The sequence below is a fragment of the Pyrus communis genome, chromosome 16 (assembly GCF_963583255.1).
Source record: "Pyrus communis chromosome 16, drPyrComm1.1, whole genome shotgun sequence".
NCBI lineage: Eukaryota > Viridiplantae > Streptophyta > Magnoliopsida > Rosales > Rosaceae > Pyrus > Pyrus communis.
In genome coordinates, this window is record NC_084818.1 from 19338932 (window position 1) to 19365549 (window position 26618).

General features: G+C 37.3%; 1 protein-coding gene across 1 annotated transcript; it reads right to left on the minus strand.

Annotated features, from left to right (window-relative positions):
• Nucleotides 1-2254: 2254 nt before the first annotated feature.
• Nucleotides 2255-10009, minus strand: LOC137720628 (uncharacterized). The gene is made up of 3 exons (XM_068459717.1): nucleotides 9511-10009; nucleotides 4693-6340; nucleotides 2255-3781 (listed from the first exon to the last, which is right to left on the minus strand). Exons 1-3 carry the CDS (start codon nucleotides 9881-9883, stop codon nucleotides 2602-2604), a joined length of 3201 nt encoding a protein of 1066 aa, XP_068315818.1. The 5' UTR covers nucleotides 9884-10009; the 3' UTR covers nucleotides 2255-2601.
• Nucleotides 10010-26618: the final 16609 nt, after the last annotated feature.

Consider the following 26618-nt stretch of genomic DNA (forward strand, 5'->3'; position numbering starts at 1 on the left):
TGCAAATATCATCTTCGTTTTTTATTTTATTATTATTATTATTATTTTTTAACAAACAATATTATTTACACTAAGAAGGAAAAGGAGAGGACTGAGCCTTATAATAAGTTAGTAATAATATAGTTCAACTTTATTTTTGACGAGAATCGAACTTAAAATGTAACATCCCACATCGTTCAGGAAAGTGATCCTTAAATGTATATTCTCATTCCTACCTACCACGAGGCCTTTTGGGAGCTCACTGGCTTGGGGTTCCTTAGGAACTCCGAAGTTAAGCGAGAAAGGGGTTAGAGCAATCCCATGATAGGTGATCCACTGAGAAGTTGCTCGTAAGTTCCCAAAAATAAAATCGTGAGGGAATGGTAAGCCCAAAGCGGACAATATCGTGCTATAGTGGTGGAGTGGGCCCGGGAAGTGATCCGCCCCGGGCCGGGATGTGACATAAAATCTCTCACTTATAAGTGAAGATTGAGGACGTGGAATTTCAACGTTTATATGATAAGGGCAAAACATGAAAGATGAAGAGGACTCGTTCAGGCGTTTTTAGCTCAAAATTTCGATGTTGGAGTTGAGTTGTGGAGTTCTAGGCTCAAATTTCCAACACTCAGGACTCATTCAAGAATCTTGAAGCTGAAAGTAGATGTCAGTGCCCATTTTCTACAGATTTTGTTGATAGCCGAGTGGGTATATTTTTTTACAATTTCTTTTGGATTCTCCTTTTTTAGTTTGTTTTGTTCGATAATTTTCCTCTTAGTTTGGCTGACTATTTTTTTTTGGGTTTTTATTTGTGGATTATTGTTGCCTCTTTGGCTATCGAGGCCACCATTTTTGAGGTATTTTTCTAATCTCTCATTTGTTTACCCAATTCTACTTTTGGATTTGATTCTTGACTGACGGGATGTTGTAATAATAATGTTTAGTATTCTTTAATTTTCTTTTGAATTTGGGAAATCAAATTATCCAATGGAAATAAACTGTTACTTTACAATATGCCATCAAGTTTAGAACGATGGCTATGAATGCCCAAGTCATGATTAATGCCTGTATTAGTTCATTCGAATTTGATGTTCTCTCATATGGTCAAGAAGTATATACAGCTGTCTTTATACTTAAGAGAAATTAAGTACATTGGACAACATCATTCGTCCTCTTTGTTTTTTTAATTACTTTTTTAAATCTATTTTCCCCCTCAATTCTTCTGCCATGCCCCTTCATTTGGTTTTTTATTTTGCTACAGGTTTTCATTTGAAAGGAAAATATTACATTTTACTAATTCCACGTCGCTACTCTACTCAGCCTTATGATTTTTTTTTCCCTTGCTCAGGCGTTATTTTCTTTTCATGGCATATTGATATTGACTTTTTTGGAAATGCCTCTGTTTTTCTTTCACTTGCTGAAAATGTCTTTGCCAAATTTTTTAGTCCTTTTCTTTGTTTCTTCTTATCTTCCTCTTTCTTTGTCCAATTATAAAGCAGTTCCTAGTTTTTGTTGCTATAAAGACCTTTTCTTTGTCCAATTATGCCTAACCCAACTCTTTCTAATTTAAATGCACTCCTTTTGTCTCACATTGTATCTGATAGAGCAGATGAAAAACGGATTATATATGCTCCTTCATTATTATAAAAAACACTCCATCTTACCTTTGGTTGTGTGTTCCCCATTTGTTTACTTATGTTCTACTGTTTCTTTGTCAAATTAATCACAGTAGATTATTACATCATCGTTGTGACGATTATATACCTTCTTTACTATTTTAATTTCTACATACACATTTGTTTTTTTTTACTGTTTTTGTTGCTATAAGTGATTTATTTGAACTTCCTGACTTTGTCTAATTAGTATCACTGAGATTGATATATTACTGAAGTTCGAAAAATGGGTTGGTTTGAATGCACTCATTTTAGTCTTATTGCATTTGATAGAACAGATGAAAATAGAGGGAAACAAAAATTTCATTTGCACCTTCAGGATCACAAATGAACTCTATCTCAGTTTTACTTATATGTCCCCTTTTTGTTTTCCTATATGTTCGCACTAACGACTTCTTTTTTTTTTCAAAATTTGTAAGAACTAGTTGAAACTGTAAACCTCAACATAATGAAGGTGAAGATGAGCCGGAAACAGTGAAGTAGGAAAATCTAGACTCTGTAACATGCTCATAGTCTATCTAAATATTTCGAATAATGAGCATTTTATCTTTTGCTCATTGTAATGTGTTGCTCATTTACCTTCTCAAACACCAGACATGTGAATATTGATTTATAAAACTTATTTATATATTAATAATGTTGTCTTAAACGGTATTCTTAAAACCCGCAGCAAAGCAAAGCGCAGGCATTCATGGTTGTAACTTTCTAAAGCCATTTCTTAATTGATAAAAGCAAGAGTAGTTCAAACTAATTGGGTTAGGAATATAAATTAAACTCTTCTGACCGCCAGCGCGGAGCAGCCTGAACTTGGCTCGGCCGCTTCAAAAATCAAATCCGTTGAACTCCAATGTCCAAAATTCAAGTACTCAAATGTTCCAATGGCACTGCACTAGGAGATCTCTTCTTATATATGTTTTATTGACTTGCTTTCGCTCTCAATCATTTAAACCATCTAGCTCTCCATCCTTGGCTCACTTGGTTTCTTCAAGCTACCTAGTATGCCATCAATTAACTTGTCCTTGTCACCGCCACACGAGTCTGTAACAAAAGAGTAGCTCTTCTGAGGTCTTTGCTTCCAGGCATGATCTGCCAAAGAAGTCCCACTCGTGGTGCCGAATCCAGATAGCTTAGAGACATTCGTGGAATCAACCGTCCTATCAACATTCTCTGACTTGTGCTTGCTGCTTTCGCCATCCTTATTGCTGTACCATGAGTCAAGGATCTGCAGCAAGGGGCTATCTTCTTTGTTCACTCTGGCTGCACGTTGTCCTTCTGATTCAGTTATAGGCGATGTCTCTTCTTCTGAATCTGAAAAATCATCTGAAAGGGATGGTTCATAATCAAAACCCGTTGATCCTATTGCCTTCCCCCTTGACTCTAATTGCACTTCATTTTTGTTGGATCCGTTGGCAACAGGGCCCAGCTCTTCCCATGGTGAGTCGCTACCATCATCCTTGCTTGACGCATCAGTTAAATTACCATCTGAATCAACTGCTGTACGACTGGCAGTATGTTTTTGGATACTCGGACCAGAAGTTTTCATATCAAACATTTTCTGAGGCTTTTGTTCCGAGTATGTGAAAGAAGGAAGGATGTGAGACGACTCTACTTTCACCCCAGGCAAGGCTTGTAATAGGGTTGCTAACTTTTGATACCCAAGCATATGCAACTCAAGGTGGTAGCCATACCTATCAAAGAACACTTTTCTGAATAAGCCCATGTTATATCCCGCTGGGTGCTCTTTCAATAGCTCATTTACAAGCTTTCGACAGTCGGCTAGTATCTCACTTCTACACCTGTCAGGAGGTGTCTTCCTAATGGTAGGTAGTGAAACTCCACTATGAGGAATATTCTGACATTTTTCCTCTCCATCATGCTCTCGTGATCTCTGCATGTCACGTTGTGATAGTTGATCCAGAAAGATGGATCTCAACCTATTTGAACCATTAGACTGATCCAAAGAACTCTTTCCACCACGATCAGTAAGTTTGAAAGGTGACATCTGGGAAGGGCATTCTTCAACCCACTTCTTTTCTGACATTAACAAGTCAACCAAGTGAAGAAGATCATCTTTGCAGAGAGATCTAAGAGACAAAGGTCCTTCCTTTTGAAGGTTGAGTGCCATTTGTTCCCTGAGACAAGTGAATAAACAAGGACACCATTAGTGATGTGTAAGCACGGAACATCAAGAACTGTATATATTAATTCAGTGCAAAAAAAAAAAAAAAAAAAAAAAAAAAAAAAAGCATTGAAAACAATCTTGGGGTAGAAAGACCCTATGTTCAGTTTCGCATCGTTCTCGCAAACTTGAAATGGACTAATCAAATCGTATGTCCTCATGGAAGATTTGTATACCCATAGTTAATTTCCATTCCACCTGATGCAGTCATTCAACTCCATCTTCAAATTTGCTACCTCAAGGAAATATTCATAAATTTCTAATGAAGAATATGGATACTTTGTTTTTTTCTTCTTTAATTATTTTAATATAAACAGAGTGTTTAGTTACTGTCATGCCAAAAGAAAATTATAAATCCAAAACTTCGTAGGCTTGGATTTTGATACATACACAAATATATACATATACATACATACATACATATATATATATATATATATTTGTATTTATATAAAAAAAACTTGCTCTTGCCAGACACTAAATCTGGACCATTGATTAGGTGCACTCTTGTCAAAGTGCGGTCTAGGTTTACTGGGTGACAGCACAGCATGCCACACAAAGTTTAGCAAATGAACACTATATGTATACATACATAAACATAAATGTATTTGTTTACAAAACCTAAGGACCTAAAACGTTAGTAAAAATATTCAAGCAACAATCTAGCAAATAAAAGAATTGTTGCAGCGAAGGGAAGAAAAACAAAAGGAAGTTTGAGACAGTTGTAATCTAATCATAAGATTTTTCATGATACAGAGAAACGCAAACATGAAGAGAAACTGCAGGCATCTGTATGACTATATTTGTCTATATGCAGAGCACAATACAAAAAATAAAATAAAATAAAAATGGAGTAAATGCAACCTGGTCCTTGATTTGACGACAGCAACTGATCCTTTAGGTGTGTCCATAAAAGATTCCATTTCAGCCCAAAAAGAATCTGTTGAAAAGAGCTTGTTCACTTGAGAGTGATTGTCCATCAGGTTCAGTCTGTCACGGGATTGATCACTCAGTTTATCATAGCATGGGCTACTTCTCCCGAATTTACACCAATTTACTATCTGACCAAATATCCCTGGATTTGTTTTAGACTTGCTACTGGACACTGGATAGGTTGTTGCAGTTTTGTTGTCCTTAGCTGATTCATCGTGGGATGAAGAAGATGAAGCTGGAACACTTGATGCAGCATGCTTTTTCTCATCATTTCCCTTCACAGCATTATCAACAGAAGTATGCTGTTTCACCAGAGAGTCTTGGTCTTCCTTCTTAGTGTCATCACCAGAAGTGCAAAATTCTTCTTGACCATTGTGACTCGAAGTCCCTGAAACATTAACTCTACTGCCAAACCAATTTCTCCAAATCCTCTTAAAATAACCCACCTCAGATGAGGAATCTTGTGCAACTTCCGGAGAAAAATGAAGTTCAGTATCTTGATCTGTAGCCACTTCAACCACCTCTTCGTCAATGGGTGCCGAAGTCTTCACATTTTTTGAGGAAGGAGGGGAGAGCGACTTCTCATCAAGGGGAGAAATTTGTTGTGGTTTAGTAGAAGGCTTTATATTCTCTGAGGAAGGAGGGGATATTGACTTCTCAGCATGGGGAGAAAACTGTTGTGGCTTGGTTAAAGACTTCACATTCTCAGGGGAAAGAGGCAACTGTGACTTCACACCTGAATCTCTCAAAGAATTATTAGAAAGATGTTCCGATTCTTCACAAGGCTTTTCCGCATTTGGTTCATGGGATGTAAATCCAGACAGCTTCCTGTTGGTACTTATATTAATAGATCTGTCCTCACAACCTAACTGTGAAGCTGAATCAAGATCCCGGTCTCCAATATCACTAACAGGTTCTTTAGATGTACCTATATTGTACTCACATGGTTCAGATGATTTTGGGCTACCATGTACCAGAAATTTTCCATCACCTAATGACTTGAGCTTTAAAATATGTGGAATTGCTAAAAGAAAGCGGGAAAACTTTTTATATCCATAGAAGTCTCTATCTATATGCAAATTACATTGTGCAAGCTCCATGCGAAGTTCTGTAATGGAAATTCCATTAGGGTGTGACTTCAATATCTTATGAATTTGCTTCCTGACTGCAATAGGAATTGGACGAGGCTTAGAATCTGAACCAGGCTCAGACAACTTTTCAGTCTGTGACAATGACGGCTGCTCAATAACCGAGTATGGGTCTTCAAGAGGAACCTTGTAATGGCCATACCAAGAACCATAGGGACCATCAGGTGGTTGGTTAAAATACTTCCCAGTAAGGGTTTCACCTGTAAGCAAAGCATGCCATGGCCACATAATACTTGCAGCACTGCATAGGACACCAGGAGAATTTTCTGGACTTGCTAGCAATATATTGTAGTTATTCATTCTTAACCGGTGTAAAATGCTAGCAAAATCCCTGTCACCAGAAATTAAAAAAAGGTGTGCTGGTGGGGGATTTTGAGAAACCCAATACATAAGATCTACAAGAAGAGACCTATCAGCACTGTTCTTTCCACCTGCACATACACAAACATTTGCAATATAATCTTATTAGGATACAATAAAGTTGTATATTTGAATGTGTGTGTGACACATGCATGGGAGACCACATGTTGAACCCAATTGAGATTGAAAATTTATTTCACAGAAAAATCAGTAATTATGAACTGTACTAGTACTACAGAAGGTAGATTAAGATACACATTACAATAAGCCATTGCAACCAATACGGCATAATCAAAATGGGTCAGTTGCCACTGCATTTGTGTATCAGCCAATACAGCATTAACAAACAATAGGAAATAACTCATGCCAATGTGTATACTCTAAGTTCCAACCCAACAAATAAAAGTAGAATGAGGAAAAACATAACACAGAAAACTATGAGTGAAAAACTTATGTGTTTTGTATAAGATTTTTTGTCATCGGATATAAATGGAAAAGTACTGGTAACCTGTACCAAAGCATCTGGAATTTGTTTGAATATGAATAAATAAATAAATAACATCCCTTCTTAACTAATAAGAATAGCAGCATGAATTGTATCTATTTCAGATTTTGATTTCAATAAGACTTCCTTCTTTAGTCCTTAAACTTTTGTCGAAGTCATAAATCCAAAATGTTCTCCAATAATCCCAAATAGTTACAAATCATATTTACATTCCGAATCCCAAGTATAAATCGCTTACAGGCAGCATATTCACAGAGTATCATGTCATTATCAAAATTGGCTGCTTCTGATTCAGAAGTTCATGTTCTTAGTTATTCTAATTCCAAAACTCCACAAACCCATTCAACCATTCAACAATGATCAATCATCAAATGGATCTAAAAGACAGCAAGATTACATAATCTGATCTGTATAAGGAACCTAGACGTACATTCGTCATAATAACGTCAGCCAACTGTCCAAAAGAGTTGCATACAAATGAAAGGCAATAGTTAAGAATTCAAACAGAAATGCTTGAAAGACATCATATAGAGCAACCTCAGACCCTGAACAAAGTTTTTAAGCAATTACAGATGCAGAATCTTATACTTCATTAAACAGGAATCCCTTACGAAAGGCTAATATTACTGCATTAGATGCAGAATCTTTATCACAGGGCTTAATACTTCTTCATTTTATTTTACCTAACTATATGATAGCCATACAAAAGACTCCATGCCACCTAGTCAATTACATATGAGATTTTTATTTTAGTTAATAACATATTGAAAATGTGGTATAGCTGAAAGAAATTTTCACATTTTGGTAGTTTTTTTTCCAGGTCACACATCCACTAGGAAAAAATTGGCTCTTCAAATTTAATTTAGGGTCCAAATCACCATATGCTTCTTCCATCCAATAATGAAATTGGGGATATTTTTAATCATTGAACTTGGATGTGGCAACCATCAATAACTGAAAATCTTAAGTGTAAGTCATAAATCCAAATCCCATTGTTTATAATTTCACAATTACTTTACTCTTTGTGCATGTTCTCCTGTCCTTCATTTAATGACCACTGAACAGTTTCCACTTTCCAGAACCGTCATAATATGTGGAGAGAGGACTTTGTGAAAAACCATCTCATATAAAGACACTTAATCGGACAGAAAGATACTGAGTGCAAACCAGATGACTTCAGGGATACTAATTTCATACGAGTACGTGGATAGGTTGGTGGCTTTTAAGAACCGTCGGCATGGGTGCATCAGTAGGTGCGACTAATAGCTTGAGTTGGTGGGGGCTCATCACAGCTTAACTTACGGACCAAATGGCTAGTATAAACATTCCCGATGAGACTGATGGAATTGATTCAAAGTGAAAACCAAATTTCGAAAAATTACACATTCAAAACTCGATTTCATAGATGACTAGGAAAATTTTGCAATCAGTTGAAGACTGAATCATATTTAGAAGACATGAAATTTCACTAGCAATTTACAGCTCAGAGAAGAATACTAAATCATAGGAAACATTTTCAATACATACATAAGACAAAAAACACAAAACAAATGTCAAAAAACTCAAAATGAGGAACATTTCTCTTTCAGGAAATAATTTATTCTATAAAACAATTTTAGATGGTAGGTGCCAGGACTAGGATCGCATATAATGAAAATTTAAGAAGTGCAAGAAGTATATAAGACCAAGGATACTGTTGTGCTTAGCTTCACGGAAGAAGTCTACAGATATGGAATGAAGTGCAAGACGGTGCAATTGAAGAATTAAAAGAATGCTCCAACAACAAAGGTCTCTATCAAACTAAATTTAGATTGAGTTTAGGGTTTCAGGGCCTGCTGTATAAGTATAGGTTAAAGTCACTTCTTGGACTGCACGATTAGTACATGGATTCTGGTGTCTAAGAAGTATGAATATAAGGCTTCTAAATGTGTGTGAACATGTCTAGTTCAAAGCATGTCAGAAATTCTAAATAGGACAGAAAAAGTGGAATATTGACCTTCATTATCAATCCAGCATGTACACAATTGATTGAACCTAGGTGAACCAATGTTGGTTGCCTCTATATTGATACAATAAACATACAACAAAAGCTTCTTCGTTGTGTACACAATTGATTGAACCTAGTGAACCAATTTTGGTTTTCGTATTAAAGGTGGTTCTCAAGTGGGTTTTGTGTTTTGCACTAAGGTTGCCTTTCTCTCCCCTTCTTGAATAAAAGTGATATAACCACACATTGAAAGAAGTTCCCATCATAAGACACTTCAGGCAACTGTTACATATATCTTGTTTTACTGAATCCATATATAACTGTTTACTTATTTCAAGGGATTGAATTAACGTATGATATCGGATGAAAATCCACAATATTAAGATGATTGAATTTTGTTTCATGACTATAGCTTCCTCTACCTACCCTTTGTTAATTTTCACTTAATCCAGGGTAATAGTAACCATAACCAACAAACTTGATTATCTCAGTTTTGCTAGCCAGCCACCAGACTCTAAAATCTTCACGCACATACTCCCACTTAATCAACTTAACCAAGTCAATCACCATCCCATAACGAACCAATTCCGCTCAGGTGATACAGTTACAGATTTAGAGTAGTTCACAATTTATCTTCCTCAATATATGAAAATTTATCTTTCAGAGAAAAACCTGACCATACATACGATTATATCTATGCAATTGAACACATAAAATAATAAGCAGCTAAATGTAAGAACGAAGCGAACCGTGAGGAACGTGGGTGAGATTGACCCCGGTGGACGACAATGCCTCCTGGTTGAACCTTGACAGCTGCAACATATCCCCGAAAGCGGTAATCTGGATAGGACCTTTGATCCCATTGGCCCTGATCGCCGCAGTGATTGCATTCGCTACCTTGAACACATTTACACCGGCCGGCAAATTGCAGTTCTCAAAATCCCACCAAACCGAAACCCTGACATTCCGAACCTCCTCGTCGTGGCGTCTGAAGGAAGAGTGAGCGTGCGAATGGTGGGATAGCGAAGAGGTTGAGAGGCGGGAAATCTGAAGGAGGAAAGGAGGAGCGGATGGCGAAGAGGCAGAGAGGCGGTAGAGGGTTTTTGGAGAAATGGGTCTCATGGTTGGTAGGATGAGAATTAGGGTTTGGGGTTTAGTGTTTTGGGGAGGAAATGGGAAATGGGAAATGGGTTGGATAATTTCATGGTTGTATTTTGGAGGTGGAAGAAGAAATTTCAAGGTCGGTGGTTTTCTGAGTCTCTGAGTGGGAGAGTGAGCAATGAGGGTTTTAGGGCGAGAGGCAAAGGTTGATGCAAAACCTCAGGACACGTGCGGTGCACATGGCTTTCGGGGCTCCGAAATTGTCGGGGTTATTGGATTGGGGCCCAAGGTAATCGCAAGTGAAAGAACAATCCAAGAAAGATGACCCGGGCCAAGCAAATGGCTTCGTTTAAAAGTACTTTTAAAATAATTAAAAATTCTTTTGGTGAAATCGATTTTTTGTTCCAAAAGTATTTTTATGTACTTTTTTATAATAAGCACCAGATATTTGCTTATTATCGAAAGCACTTAAAGTGTTTTTTCAAGATTCGCTTGAATTTTTACCAAAGATTGGTTTTAAAAATATTTTCATCACAAGTGTTTTCAATCATTTTAAATGTACTTCCAAACGAGTCCTTACTTTCTTGTTCATTACATTATAATTCTTGTTACGAAAATTTTATTTGAAATCATGTTTTGTATCTCTATACTCAACTTAAAATTTTTATGTGAATGTCACTTAATACTACAGTCTAGTGATATTCCTCTTCACTTGTAAGTGAGAGGTCTTACCAAAGACGAATTTGAACCTCATTATTATGGCTAACCCAAAGACGAATTTGAACCTCATTATTATGACTAACCCATTGTAAGGCTTGACCCATTCTCGCACCCCTTAGTGTAGATTAGACTTTTTCAATTTTTTTTTTTTTTAATGTGAAATGTCTTTTGGCTAAATCGAATAAATGATCCCTGTGGTCAAAAGTATTCGGAAGATAACCCCTGTGCCAAAAAAACTCGGATTTAAACCCATGTGGTGTACTCCGTTAGCAAATTTAGTTCAAAAGTGATTTTTCCGTTAACTATCTGTGAATACATGGGTAAAATTGTAATTTGACATGGGAAAATTACAGTCAACAGTAGTATCCAGCAAAAGCCGCAGGCGATCCAACTCATCCATTGCGTAATCCTCCGAGCAATCCACAAACTCCTCTTTCCCCGAATCTTCCGTCACTTTGCCTTTATCTTCCGCCACCTGGTTATCACCGTCTGCCACCGATTCCGCCACCGGGCACGCCGACCCTAATTCCTGCAATTAAAACCGATAAACAAAGCTTTACTACCCGATCAAAATGAACCGGCACCGTTCAACAAATTGCAATTCCAAAATTCTCCAATAACCTGATTCACCGGCTCGGCGACGTCGTCTCGAATTGCATCGAGTCCTTGGCCAACCCATTCGCAATTGGACAGCCTCGAATCGGTTGATCTCCCTTCGCCTCAGCTGCCGAGTCCTCCAGAACCTGCTTCAAGCCAGGTTTCTCAGACATCGGAATGGCACGCATTAACCAATCCCTCGTCCTCCGCCACAAGGCCCGGATCCAAAACCCAACCCAACCGGATTATTTAATCCATGTATGCCTAGAAATCAATCCTAGAGCTCTGAAATTGTTGCCAATTGACAAAAACCATAGAAATTTGTCCTGTGGATTCCGGTAGAGTTGAAAAAATTGCATTTTGATGAATAAAGACCCCCGCGGGTGGTGTCTCTTCGATCCTGCAAACTGCTGAGCTGACTGTAATTTTCCCACGTTACCCCCCTATTTAGGAAAAAATGCGTCTTTTGCAGGAAGAGTGCACATGTCAAAGTGCAATTTTACCATGTATTAACAGATAGTTAACAGAAAAATTATTTTTAAATTAAATTTGCTAACAGAGTATACTACAAGGATTTAAATCCGAGTTTTTTTTAGCATATGCACTATCTTCTGAATACCTTATAACCACATGAATCATTTATCCGATTTGGCCATGTCTTTTTACCTCCTTGTACAGTTACCGAGATGAATTTAAAATAAAATAAATGGTTAATTTATCATTACATCCAAGTGATATATGTTTTTCTTGTTCCATTATTTGATGGAAGTACAAAGAATCATGTTCTTTAATTTCTTTTCATTATTTATTGTGCTAATTTGAGCATTAATTATATATAGCTCATGGATGTGAGAGATTTTTTACTATGTCTGAAACACGGAATAGTTCAACACATGCCATTATACAAATGAAATAACACTTTAAAATAAAACTTTAGTCCATTAATATAATAACACGTGATATACCATGACTTGATTTTGCTTTACATTTCTTAATTCTAAATCAGTGTAACATGATTTTTGCCTTGAAATACGAGCTTCCTTTGCACAAAACATCATCGAGTTCACACAGATGATAACCCCTTCTGATGAACTGAACATGACAAATTGTTCTTTCCATATGGATTGCTTCCACGAGTATAGGGGTTGACTAATTTTCTTTTGTGTTCATATTTTGTTGCACCTAACTTATGATTTTGTTTATGAATTTTTATTATGTTGGGTGTAAAGAGAAGTTCAAAGAATTGGGATGAATTTTTTATTTATAAGTGAGGACAGTTTAGGGACTAAAGTTGAGTGAAAAAAAATAAATATAGAAAATACAATATCAGCGTAGAAACTAAGGTTTTTTTAGGTAAATTTGTATTAAATACTAAGTTGAACATATGTTTTTTTTAAGTACAACGATATATTTTACACTAAGAGGAGAGGTGAGTTCGGCTAAGTTGAACATATGTTTTAAGAAATAAATTTCAATTTTAAGAAAAAACTAGAGCTAAAAAAAAATTCAAGAAAATCTATCAAGTCCATCCCATTATATTTAGATTGAGCCACAATTTGTGGGCCATGACATTTATAAGCATGGGACTATTCATATTTTCCCCCCTGCACATGACTCATAAGTTATTACCATCAGTACTGAAAATTGTCGTTAACCATCATCATTGGTGCCCAAAAAAATTTCAAATCATTGTTCAATAGTGACATAGAAAATAGCAATAGGTTCAACTTTTCATCTTCAATTATGTTTGTTGTGTGAGTTTATAATTTCTTCCCATATATACACATTAAAATTAAAGAATTAATGAGAAAATTCATCACTTTAGATGTATTTTTGAAAGTCACTGTTAGACAATGAACTTTAGATTGAAAAATCGACCAGTCGCAAAAAAAAAAATTGATCGATCAATCGCTGGAAAAATGGTGGATGGTATTAAACTTTTGCCTAACCTCTTTGTAATGCTCTTAAATTTTGTGAACCCTTTGGAATGCTCTTAGGGATGATGGGGATGGTGATTGGTCTAACTGTTTGAGTATCAATACAATATCCTAAACCATGAATTCCACAACCACCATTTAATAATTATCAATTGCGCGCCCCTCCCCCCCACCCCCCCCCCCCCCCAACCAAAAAAAAAAAAAAAGAAGGGAAAAGAAAAAGGAATTCAACAATGGATTCCAAACCACTCATTGTTGAATGGTGATGCTGGTGCTACAGTAGCACTCACCAAAATCAAAAAAGTGCTTCCATTTTGTATGTTTTGACTTTAAAAATTACTAAGTCTACACAGCGCAGCCCGAGTAACTACTGAGCTAACTACGTCTTTTTTATAATGCGAGCGTCCCAAATTGCGATCCAGTTTGGTTGAACGAGTATAATAGATGTGATGATGGTGGTGAATGGACTATTGACTTCTATGCCTAAGTGATTACGACTGAGGAAGGAACACCTCTCTGCCTAAGGTTCTAGAGCCTGAAGACAAGGTTGCTTAATTCACTGCGATGTTCAAGATTTTATGCATCGGGTTAGCCGCTTTAACTATATTTGTGAGAATATAAGTGCACCGAATCGGTATCAGGTTGTATGGGCAAGGGTACTTAAGGGAATTGAGTGTTAAAATTTAGAGGACAAAAATTTCTTAATGCCTAAGTTTGCTGAGTACTAAAATTATGATAATATTCCAATTCCTCGTCATATTTTTTGAATATGCTTAGAATTATTCTCGGTTGAAATTGTATCGCCGCTAAGTCTCACCCTATTCGCCTTGCATTAGGATTCTGAATCTGGTCTCATCATACAATCAATTCATACTCTATCTAGAAACGAATCATGGTCCTTAAAAAAATTAATTTCAATAAAATCAAATTTTGATCCTTGAACTATCCTGCTTCGTCCAGGACTTGGCCGCATCAAAAGCTAATCCTTAAGCAGTCCTACTTTGTCCAGGACTAGGCCAACAATGTTAATTTAGGCTCAAACATTGTCTCCCAATTTCCTTGAGTTTTGGTCTGTACACTGAATAGTTAAGAAAATTAATCATTTGACTGTTGGCTTTCTTAAGTCTTTTGTTCTAAATGTACAAGACCGAAAGCTCAGTGAGACAATGATATGTACCTTTTCAGTCGAACTAGATATGAACATTTTTAGATGAATTAACCAACCAGTCCATGAAGGTGTGTCTGTTGAATCAGGTAAGTAGCTCGCTTGGCGTATGATTGTGCTTTCCAGGCTCATCTACTGAATTACTGAGAGTTAAAGTAGGTTGACCACACTTCTATTGTCAACCATCATTCTGTCGACTATAGCTTGAGCTAGTTGGACAAATATCACTAATGCGTCGTCGTGTGGGAAGTCGATGCCTGCGACATCTTCCTCGGTGAAGCCAATGATGGATCCATGTTAGGTGTTGATTGCCTGGACCTGTGAGACTAATAGAGCTTGCTGGATCATCCTCTTCTTGGAGTTGTTGGTAGCCCCCAAGTGCTCAAATTTGGCGAAAATGCCATTAATTCGAATTGTCTTGGTCGGCAGCTCTTCATTGGTATCTGCGTTCCTTCTAGGCTACGCCGTTGGCTTGTCCAAATATTTGTCGACCTTGCCTTCTTTCACCAACTTCTCTAGGTAATTTCTCCAAATGTAGCTGTCGTTAGTTGTGTGGCAAGGACCTCGATGGAATGCATAATACTAGCTTGAACCATAGTTCACTCTTGATGTCATAGAGGATTTGGTGGATTGGAATCGAGAACTTAATATAGTTCTTAGGCGTTGGGCCTCCTTTAGTAGGGGGTTGGTCCTTGTACTTGGCCTTTTGCCTGCTTTTGTTGTTGTACTATTTTTCATCCTCCTTCTTTTGAGCTACTGCTGATTCTTTTTTAGGCTGCTAAGATGCCTTGTCTACTCGCCGAGCCTCGTCCCAAAGGGCATGCTTCTATGCCAGAGTGAATGGGTATGCTAGAGTTAGATCTTTTCCCATGCTTAATTCTCCGAATAGCGCAGTTTGCTAGAAGTCCATTTTGGAAAGCTGCACTAGATCTTCTCCCATGCTTAATTCTCCAAAAATCTAAAGCTGGGACTATTAAACCAATCAGGATCACCAAGTGGGTCGTGGAAGGGGGTTGGGTTGAGGAAATGGACTGAGCCACGTGTGGGGCGCGGTGCAGCATTGGGAGTGCGTTAGACTTATGCTGCTGGGGCAATGGCTTGGGCCAGCTCGTGCTGGGCTTGGCTCGACTGCCTTGTGGTGTTGGTTGCCGATTGGGTTGCGTCTTAGGCTACTTGCGCAGCTGCTGCCAGCGCTTGGGCCTGGCTTAGTCTTGGGTTTGGGCTACTGTAGTGGTAGCACATAGGGCCACGGTCTACTGCCATAGAGCTAGCCCACTCCCTGCTGCCATGGCAGTCCTTATGGTTGTCATGGTGGTGGTGCTTCAGGGTGGTAAACTTGCTCATTTTGCCATCACATTGAGCCTCGTGGATCATCGTGGTAGGGCTACATCACGATCTCCCTCACTTGGTCCAAATCCTTGAATGTTGGGAGTTCCGTTCATTGTGGTTTCCCAATTTCCTGCCATTGTATTTTTCTCTTACGTCTATTCAAAGAATTAAAAAAATCTAGGAATAAGAAAGTACGAAAAATTTACGAACGAACGAGAAATGAGAAACTAATGTGGGAGTCTTCTCAATGAAAGCACTAGCTTATCGATGCAAACTTTCACTGTCTCTTCCTTTGACGAAGATGCACCTGCAAAATATTAACACCTAAGATTAAGGTCAAAAGCCTCACGCACCCACGATGAATGAGTGCTTTGGCTGAAGAATCTTTAATGCCAAAGTTAGAATTTTGAAACGAATGTATTTAGGAGTTTGTGGGTAGCAAATAGCTTAGCATTTTAGTGGGATAATAGGGATATTTATAGGAGGGTGGCTGACCTTTTGGGTGAAGAGTGGCCGGCCATATATGGTGTAATTGGGTGAATAATTGCAAGATATTATGTGAAATAATATCTTGCAATTAACATGACAATTATTCCTAAATTAAATAGGAAGTTTTGGGAGTTACGTTTTGAATAAAGTCAATAAGGGATTGATGAGAGAGATTTGAATAAATACCATATTGTTCACCTTTGGCTCTTCCTTGAATGAGCCTTATTGTCCTTTGCATGAGCATGGGAATCCTGGTGTGCCTCGAGGGTAATCTTATCTTTTTCACCCAAAAATCAACGTGTCACCTTTGTGATTTTTTAGATTATTTTTGGCTCTCTCTCTCTATATATATTTTTTCCCTAATAAGTTGACAGACACAACAGAAGTAGGACAGATAGAGAACATGTAGCAATTGAGGCAACATGGAAGCATATTTATTCAGTATGTTCAAGAACAGTAGACCATCGAAGAGATTTGAGTCTTCGATTGTCCATGAAGTGTGAAAACCATTCTGCAAGTTATTCCTTATCTAGCACCAAGTTAACAACAACACCATCTCTTTACACAATCCTTCTAAGAGTGAGATAGTGATTCCTAGAACATTTGAAGGATATAAGCTTCATAAAGTTCATCCAAGATATAATGAAACGTTCATGACCACCATGCAAATGACTAATTACATGATCAACATTAGGACCCACAACATAGTTATCACATAGATACAAGATCCAAAACACAAGAATATATGCTATTATGACATAAGAAGAATGTGCATCAATATTTGAGAAGGAAACATACCTTTGCTTTTCAAATCATTCTGCATTCATAACTGTATGCTTTTCTAAGTTGGACATTTCAGACAAATGGCATTTAGAGAAGAAAAAGTGTGATAGTTCCCATTTAGGCCTTAGTTCAGAGACATCTTTGTTCCAAATAAAGCATTCATGATATGTTATAAAATAGCACACAAACTTAAACCTTTTTTATGTAGTTGTAGTATGAATAAGTAGGGATCGTTATAGACCGGGGATTAGAAGGGATGCTAATCTCTTTATTTAAACTCTAAAACAGTAAACTAGACTCAAAAACAGAAAACTAGACTCTAAAGACTCAAAACAAAAAATGACTCAAAACAGCACAAAACAAGCAAATTGACTCAAAACAGAAACTAAGAGTGATTTTGGATGAATTTTAACTTAACTTTGACTCAAAACACTAAAAGAAACAAATCTAAACAGGTTCTAACTAAGTAAATACGAAATATAAAGAGGGGCATTGGTTTTGACGAATTTAAAACTCAAACAAACAAGTTGCAGAATACAAAGTAAATTGACACAAATTTGGGTGAATTGATGGGTGAAAGGCTAGCTAGAGGGTTCTTCTCCACACATGACACATATGCATACAAATCAATTTCCAATTATTATTCCAATAAACCATGAATGACAATGCCCCAAATTAATTGTGAACTGCACAAATTAACCATCAGATTTCCCTAATTTCATTGAATTGGACTCAACAACGCAATCAAATTATTCTTATCAAGTTCCGTATACGAACATCATGATAGAGATACATATCAAAGATCATTAAGTTCTATGAAAATCATAAGCATTGACAAGGCATTCGTAACTATGAAAAGCATGATACTCCTGCCAAGAATTTACTTAACACGATCGTGACTAGCGACCTTCACTACTTGCAAATATAAGTTCATAATGATTAGGTGAAAATCCTTTATATTTTAGCATCAAATTCATGCATGCAAACTAAGTATGCATCCTTAATCAACATACAAGAATAAGTTATCGATCAAGCAGTTAAGTAAATTGCATTCATGTTTTACGAAACAATAATTGGATGAAATCAATTCATATTACATATATGTTCATGGCTTTGAATTCTCCTCTAGCCAAGATGAGTTTAGTTCCTCATGTTCGCACTTAAACAAAGATAACTTAATTTAAACATTGAAAACAAAAGATAGAATGCACCTAAGAACGTTCCAACAATCCAATCTTCAATGCCAGGCACGACTCCAAGGGTCTCCTCTCCTTTCTCCTTGCAAGGCTGCGGCACAAGGGTGGTTGTGTATGAAATTGGGTCGCGGTGTGAGATGGATGGCTGGTGCGGAATTGTGTGTGTGAGGGATGGATGAATGGTATCCCCTTGTGGTGCGGCATAATGTATTTATTTAAAGGGAGAAACCCTAATTAATTTTGGAGAAGGATTTCCAATCCAAATCCACAAGGAAAAAGGCTAATTAAAATTAGAATCCAAGAGGGAAAAGGGAAATAGGATATGCGGCAGGATCTTAGAGAGAAAGGGAAAAGGATTTGCGGCATGGGAAGGGTTGTTCTAGAAGGAAAGGTGCGGCTCCCTTTAGGAATGGGATCAGGCCTTCTAGAATCATTTATTTAGCGATCCTAATATAATTAGGGATCCTCCTTGCAGCTGGAACCTAAGTAGTGTAGGATTAGGATTTGCCAAGACAAAATAAGGAAGTTTGACTCATGTTTCCTCCTTTCTTGCTGAGATCCATATCTTCTTTGTCTTGAATTAATTCTTCCATCTCTTTAGCATATTCTTAACCTTTCTTGAACTTGAAATTCGTCCATCCACCTTGCTCCATGCATGTGCTATCCATTCCAAGCCCAAAACTACTCTAAAATGCTCCAAATTGCCTTTTCTTGCCACTTTAGCCAATTGAACCTACAAACACACGAAAATAGCTTAAATGACTATAATAAATAGAAACTAAGTAAATGCAAGGAAATAGGCTAATAAAGTCGCATAAATATGCTCCTATCAACGCACCACTTTTGAGGCCAACTAATGCATAACAATTTTCCTTTGATCTTGGAACAATCAACATGATCTTCCCATTTTTATCAACAACTTTACAGCATATCTTGGAGAAGCCCAGGTACATAGCAAACATCTTCAAGATGAGGAAGGCCAGGAATCTTGATTCTTCCTTTACCAACAATTTCAGCTCATTCCCCTTACCAAATTCAACCTTATTACCTTTAAATGGCACAAGACACAAAAACACATCTTTGTCACCGGTTATGAGATGAGAGCAGCCATTGTCAAAACCATACTAAATGCCTTTTGAACTTGACTCGATACACTCTGAACTTGAGGAATTAACAATTTTTTCCATTATGTTGACTTCTATAGTCAGTTGACCAACTTGTTCCTTCAAGTCACTCTCCTTATCCAAGGTAAGCTTTCTATGGCTTAATCTAAAATGATCAGGTTCACCACCATGGTGACCTTTAGTAAAGTATCTATCCTTTGTGGAAGAAGGACTCAAGCATGATAAAAATAGTGGTTCATCCAAAGCAAAAGGAGTTTAACCCGTAGATCTTGAAACATATTCCATATCACAAGGTAAGATTTTATCAGCAATTTGACTCTCATCTATCAGAATTCTATTTGAACAACCAACACCAACAAATAGATACGATACTTTCTTGTAGCCACACTTAATTCAGACGAGAGTTTCAAGTTAACTTCACGATACATTTCATCGTTGTTCCTTAATAACTTGATTTGTTGAAGAAGACTTTCCAGAGATAGCATTAAATCTTAAACATGAGCTTTAAGAGATGTAATTAAACTTTCTCTTTCATCTTCACTTTCACACATAGATCCACTTCCATACATAGCATGAAGCTCAATTTCAAGAAGAGTGACCTTGTTACCTAGTTGAGATCTAATCAGTCAAAGATACTCAACTTCTTCTTTCAGTTCAGACACCTTCCAAGTGAGCTCAACATTTTCCAACAAAAGAACGTAGGTCTCATCAAATAGTGTTTCATACTTGTTTGACAATTCTTGAGATGATATCTCATTTGCAACATTTTGTACCTCAGTAATTTCACTGGAAGATGCTTCTTCAACAGAGGCCACATATGCAACAACATTTTCTTCATCATCTAATGACTTGTCAATCAAGACAGACTCTTGATCATCATTATCACTCCAAGTAGCCATCATTGCCTTCTCACGCTTTTGTCCAAGGGATTTTATGTTAGCACATTTAGCAATATGGTGCCCATTTCCTCCACATGCAAAGTAAGGACCAGACACCTTTGGCAAGCTCCTATCTCTTTTTCCAACATAATCTTTGTGATTCTCTTTAGTATATTGTTTTCCACGATTGATTGAAGACTCACAGACCACTTGCCATCTTTTTCTTTGTTTTTGAAAACTCTTTTGAATTGTTTAACAAACAGTGCAGGATCATCATCAGAATGTTGTCCACAAGATTCTCTTACAACCTCACACCCCTCAACACCTAGCCACTTCCTTTCTCTTTTTGGAGTCTCCTTCATCCATGTCAAGCTTCATCTCATATGTGATGAGTTTTTCAACCAATTTTCCAACTTGGATTTCACTTATATCTTGAAACTCTTAAATGAAAACTTGTTTTTGCTTGAAATCTCTTAGGCAAGGATCTCAAAATATTTTGAACAATAGCCGTTTGGTCAATAAGCTTGCCTAATCTTAAAGCTTCATTTGTCAACATTTCAACTTTTTCGTAAATTCATAAAAGGCTGAGAAGGTCTCTGACTCAAGCATGCTTAAGTCCTCAAACTTTGAAAGAGTCATATGAAGTTTTAGATCCCTCACTTATTTATCACCTTCATGAAGAATTCAAAATTTATCCCAAGCTTGCTTGGCAGTCATGTAATAATGAATATGAGAAAATTGATTAGACGAAATGGCAGAGACAATAGCATTCTTTGCTTTCCTATTTGTCATGGTTGAAGTAATTTCTCCTTGAGTCCATTCACCTTTGGGCTTGGTCACATACTCTCCAACGACAAGTTTCAAATGAGCCTTCCACTCAAAAGTGAGATAATCGACAAGAGTAAGGTCTTAAGCCTCAAGAAAAAATTGGAATTTTTGGCTTTACACAACATAATTTGTACCATCAAAGAATGGTGGTGTATTATATGATCCACCAACACGATCACGATCCATGGTGAGATTCCACCCAATACCAGCAAATCTCAAATATCACTCTAAGTATATTTAGAGTAAGGCTCTGATACCAATTGAAATTGGTACTAGACGAAATAACCTGCACTTAAAAATCTATGTATGTGCTTGTCTAACTAGTCAGCAACACCAATAAACTAAGATCAAATATGTTAGTTTAACAACAGCAAAATCTATCAATTTAAAGACTCAGATTATTGAGATGTTCCTAGTTAAATAAGATCCAGTTCAATACAATTGAAACACTAATAAACTTAGTTGCAAAGACAAGTCATGGTGATTGCATATCATACACAAATATTGTGATATAAAAGCCAAGAAAAACACTAATCAACACAAGATGTTTTTGGCAGGAAAAACCCACCTTTGGGTTAAAAACCCAAGGACTCACCTCTGAGTCCAATCCACTAGTGTAAACAAAATTCATACAAAGTATCCACTCAAGCTCAATTCCTAGATCCTAATCTACAGAGCAACTTATACCTGTGTACAACTTTACCTTACACGAGATGGACTCCTTCGGTCTTCACGAAGTGGCAGATCCTCCTGAGCTTATTAGCTTGTGGCACCAAGAACCAACATGATCAATGCAAATGATATGAAATCTGGATTTAAAAACCAGTACGTTTCTCCAATCAAACACTTAAGGGAAGAAACTGACAACAATCCAATACTTGATCTAATTGAAGATTTTGGGTTTTAATGCATGAGAACAGTTTTGTAGCTAGGGCAACTAAGAGAGGAAACACTAAGCTCAAACACACTCCTTAACAAATGTCAAATGTTCTTGCCAAAAAAACAAAGAAGGCAACTAGGGTTTTTTTTTTATCATGGGAGCTGTAAGATTTATGTCCACACATGGACAAAAGACACTTGCCAATGCAGAGCACAATCTTAGCAAATCTAAGGCTGAGATTTCAACCTCAGACTAAACTGTCAGTAAGCTGATGTGGGCTGACTCAAAATGGTGTCCAAACAGTTGGACATCAGTGAGAATTTCTGCACAAACAATATAACTAAGCAGAATGAACTTAGGTTTATGCATGAATGCACATGAATGAACAAACCTTTTGTGATGTTGATTATCTTTGACCAATATCTTTGGACACAATATCCAGCAAGATGAACCCATAAGATGGTTGTAAATTTAAAGACTATCTAAGAGTATGTGTGGTATCATTTACAACTTTTGACAAGGAAGCCAAATAACTAAATCTAGACTTCCCACCAGATAATTCCTAAAAAGCCTTAACTTGTAGTTGGGATCATTTTGAAGTGCCACACAGTGGTATGAGAACTTAAAATGTGATTCCTGGAATAGATATTAAAGTCATCTCCACTGAAAGTAGGGAACATGGGCATTTTAAAGTTGAGGGGAAAAGTGTTATGCTTATCAATGTATGCAAAGTAGGGTTTTTGGTATGTTATTCTGAACATTGGGTGAGCTGAAGGTTGTGCATTTCATATTTTTAGTCTCCTTAAGTCAGCTAATTCATCCCCAAGCTACTGGTTCAGCCCATGGTTTAGTGACAATATCTCTCTTCCTCGTTGGTTGAAGTTGTCCTTTGTATGAGCAAGGACTCCTGTACCTTCCAATTTGGCTCCATTCCACCCTTGTTAACCATAGGAGAAGGTCTATGAGGAGGTGGTTTGGTTTCCATTGGAGTTATATTCTTTCCACTGGATCCCACATTGGAACTAGAAAATATTGCTTCTACTTGATTTTGCTTAACCTTGAGGGGTCGCAATCTTGCTTTTGGAGTCAACGTGAACAAACTGGTTTCTGATGGCTTACTCATCACCACCTAGTCTGGAGTGAACATGGAGGACTTAGCCATCTCCATTTTCCCCTTACCTTGTCGTCTTGTCATGCTAAAATCTCCTATAGTCTTAATAGCAAACTTTCTCTATAATTCTCATCATTTGAATCATAGTGATTGCAATTCTTCATTGGGCACATCTTTGCTCGATCTTGCAAAAAGGGTTGGGCTTCTTGCTGCCTTTAGGCTTATCTCAGAAGTTTAATCCTCTCTTTTATCAGCAATGTGTGATTGGTTGAACAACTGAGGTGATGGTGCTTTGCATTTTCTTCTGGAGTTTCTCTTGCTTCTATGTCTTGGCATAAAACACAAGATGCCCCATATGGCTTGACAAAATTATGTTGAGATGTAAGATCCTCACACAACTTCCCCCTAAAAGCGAGTGGTGAACTCTTATTAGCACAATGTGCCTTAGTCAAGGCTCAAATAGGCTTTTAGGCTATCTTGTAAAAATAGTGATTTGTTCAGGCATGCCACTGTTGGCCAAGACCAATTATTTAAAATTGTTTAATAAGCTATTTGCTTGCACCACTAAAAACTGATAGGAGCATATTTATGCAACTTAGTTAGCTTGTTTTCTTGCATTTACATAGTTAGTTTCTATTTATTATAATGATTTAAGCTATTTTCGTGTGTTTGTAGGTTTAAATGGTAAAAGAGGCAAGAAAGTGCAATTTGGAGCATTTTAGAGCAGTTTTGGGCTTGGAATGGATTGCACATGCATGGAGTAAGGTGGATGGACAAATTTGAAGATCAAGAGAGGCTAGGAATGTGCTAATATCTGGAGAAACAAATTTGGAAGCATTGAAGATAAGGAATCACCTACAAAGAAGGAACAACCTTATCTTATCCAAACCTTATCCAATCTTATCTTATCCTATCCTAATCTTTTTCTACCTTAATTCCTGCTGCAAGGGGGACATCCAAATGACATTAGAACACCTAAATATCAGGTTTCTAGAAGCCTTATCCTTCTCCTACATTGGTGCCGCACCTAGCCCTTTCTAGAAGCCTAAATCTATGCCGCATGGTCCCTTTAGTTTTTCTTCTAGAACCCGTGTATCCCCTATCCCTATTCTCTTTGGTTTCTGATTTCTAGATGGCCTTTTCCTTGTGGATTTGGAGTGTTTAATTCTTCTCCTAAACAATGACTCTATGCCGTGTCTTTTAGCCCTATAAATACTACATTCTGCCGCATAAATCAACCACCACCCTCATCCATCCATTCACTCATTCAAGCATTCATTCATTCAGCCATCTCGCACCACAATTCACACCACATACACCTAAATCTCTCTAGTACCACAGCAAGGAAGGAATGAGAAGAAGAGTGTTGTGCTTGCCACCATCCAAGGGAGTACCGCAAGCCTACTTTGGAGTGTTGGAGCGTTTCTGGGTTCTTTCTATCCTTAGTTTTAGTTTGATGTTTATTTTAATTTGGTTTTCAATTATGATGAACATGATGAACTAATTTCTTTATAGTTGGAGGTGAATTTGAAGCCATGATTATATGTTTTATATGAATTGATTACGTCCAAGTATTGTTTCTTAAGTCTTGAATGTGATTTTCTTATCTGAGTTATCAAAACTTGTTTATGTATGTTGATTGAGGGTCGACACTTAATTTACATGCATGAATTTGATGCTAGAGTATAAGGGAGTTTCACCTAATCGTTATGAACTTGTATTCACAAGTAGTGGAAGTCACTAGTCATGATTGTGTTAAGTAAATCCTTGGTATGAGTATCATGCTTTTCATAGTTACGAATGCCTCGTCAATGCTTATAGTTTTCAAAGAACTTAATGACCTTTGATATGTCTTTCTATCATGCTTTTCATAGTTAGGGAACTTGATAAAGATAATTTGGTTGCGATGCGTATTCCATCCAATTCAATGAGTTAAGGAAAATCTGATGGTTAATTTGTGCTATCACGGTTAACTTGGGGTGTTGTCATTCATAGTCTAAAGGAATAATAACTGGAAATTGGTTTGTATGCATATGTCATGTGTGGAGAAGGACCCTCTAACTTGCCTTTCACCCTTTTCAATTCACCAAATTCATTTTTATAAAGTGTTTTATGCACAGTTTCTGTTTTAAGTTTTAAATTCGTAAAAAACAATCCCTCTTCCATTGAGTCTTATTATTTGAGTCAAAATCTATTTTCTTTTAGTCTCTTGAGTCAAGTTAAGTCTTATTTTCGTAGAAATCAATTGTTAGGTCTAGAATTGAGTCTTTTTTATTGTTTGTTGCTGTTTTGAGTGTTTTGAGTCAGTTTTGAGTCTATATAGTCTAATTTAGTGTTTTTAAGTCTCATTTGTGTTGATTAGCATCCCTAGTTAATCCCTGGTCTAGAAGGATCCCTACTTACTTATATACTACAATTGTTAACATTAGGGTTTAATTTGTGTGTCAAGTTAATTTTCACATCAAATTTTGGAGCCTTTGCCGGGGATTAGCAAAATTGCTAATCTTCTCCTAGTTAGTGTCGTGTGTTTTTCTTTTGTGTCTGTTTCTGTTTTGTTTTTGTCTTGTTTGCTTTGTTTTGGGGTACTAGTTTATGACTCGTAGTTCTTAACCTGTTCGTGAGCATATATTGGAGTTTAACGACGATTTTGAACGAACGTTGAGAAGAAAAATGAGGCATCCAGAACCTAGTCCACCTAGTTCTGAAGCCAAATCTGAAGAAGAAGAAGTGGAAGAGGAAGAACAAGCTATGGCTGCGGATAATCGAACAATCAAGGAACTTTTAGCCTTGGGATTAGACAATGCCCTGCCCTTATGCATTCAATATCCTAAGGCAACTCAAGGCAAGACCAATGAGTTCGAATTGAAGTCAAGCTTGCTGCATCATATTCCCAAATACCATGGGCTGTCTATGGAAGATCCAAAAAAGCATCTTAAAGAGTTTGAAATGGTATGTTCGAGTATGACACCTATCAATGTCGATGGGAACATTCTGAAAATGAAGGCCTTTCCATTCTCTCTTTTAGAAAAGGCTAAAGATTGGCTATACGAATTGGCACTCGGAACCGTCACTTCTTGGGAAAGCATGAAGCGAGCATTCTTAGTGAAGTTTTTCCCAACTTCGAGAGTCATTCTCTTGCAAAAGAGAATTAGTGGCATTCAACAAAGCCAAGGAGCATCATTTCCAGAGTATTATGAACGTTTCAAGACTCTAGTTGCATCATGCCCTTCACATCAAATGAAGGAAGAGCTTTTAAGTCAATATTTCTACGAGGGACTCTTTCCCATTGAGAGACAAATGCTAGATGCCTCGGCAGGGGGTGCTTTGGTTGACAAAACATTGGTGGCTGCCAAGATCTTAATTGCAAACCGAGCCTTGAATGCACAACAATATGAAGATGTTGGACAAAGAGACATCCCACGGCAGCAAGTCGATGAGGTAAGTTCAATAGCTAAAATTCAATCTCAATTAGCTAACCTCACTATGCTTGTATCTCAGGTTGCCGAATGATGCAAAGTGCAAAGAGTTACACCAAGTATGTGTGGCGTGTGCTCTATGCAAAGGCACCTCAATGATCAATGTCCTTAATTGATAGAGAATGGAGGATGGGAAAGCGCCAATGCCATAGGCTATCAAGGCCAAAATCAGCAAAGGAATGATCCATACTCAAATACATACAATCCGGGATGAAGAGATCACCCAAATTTCAAGTGGAGGGA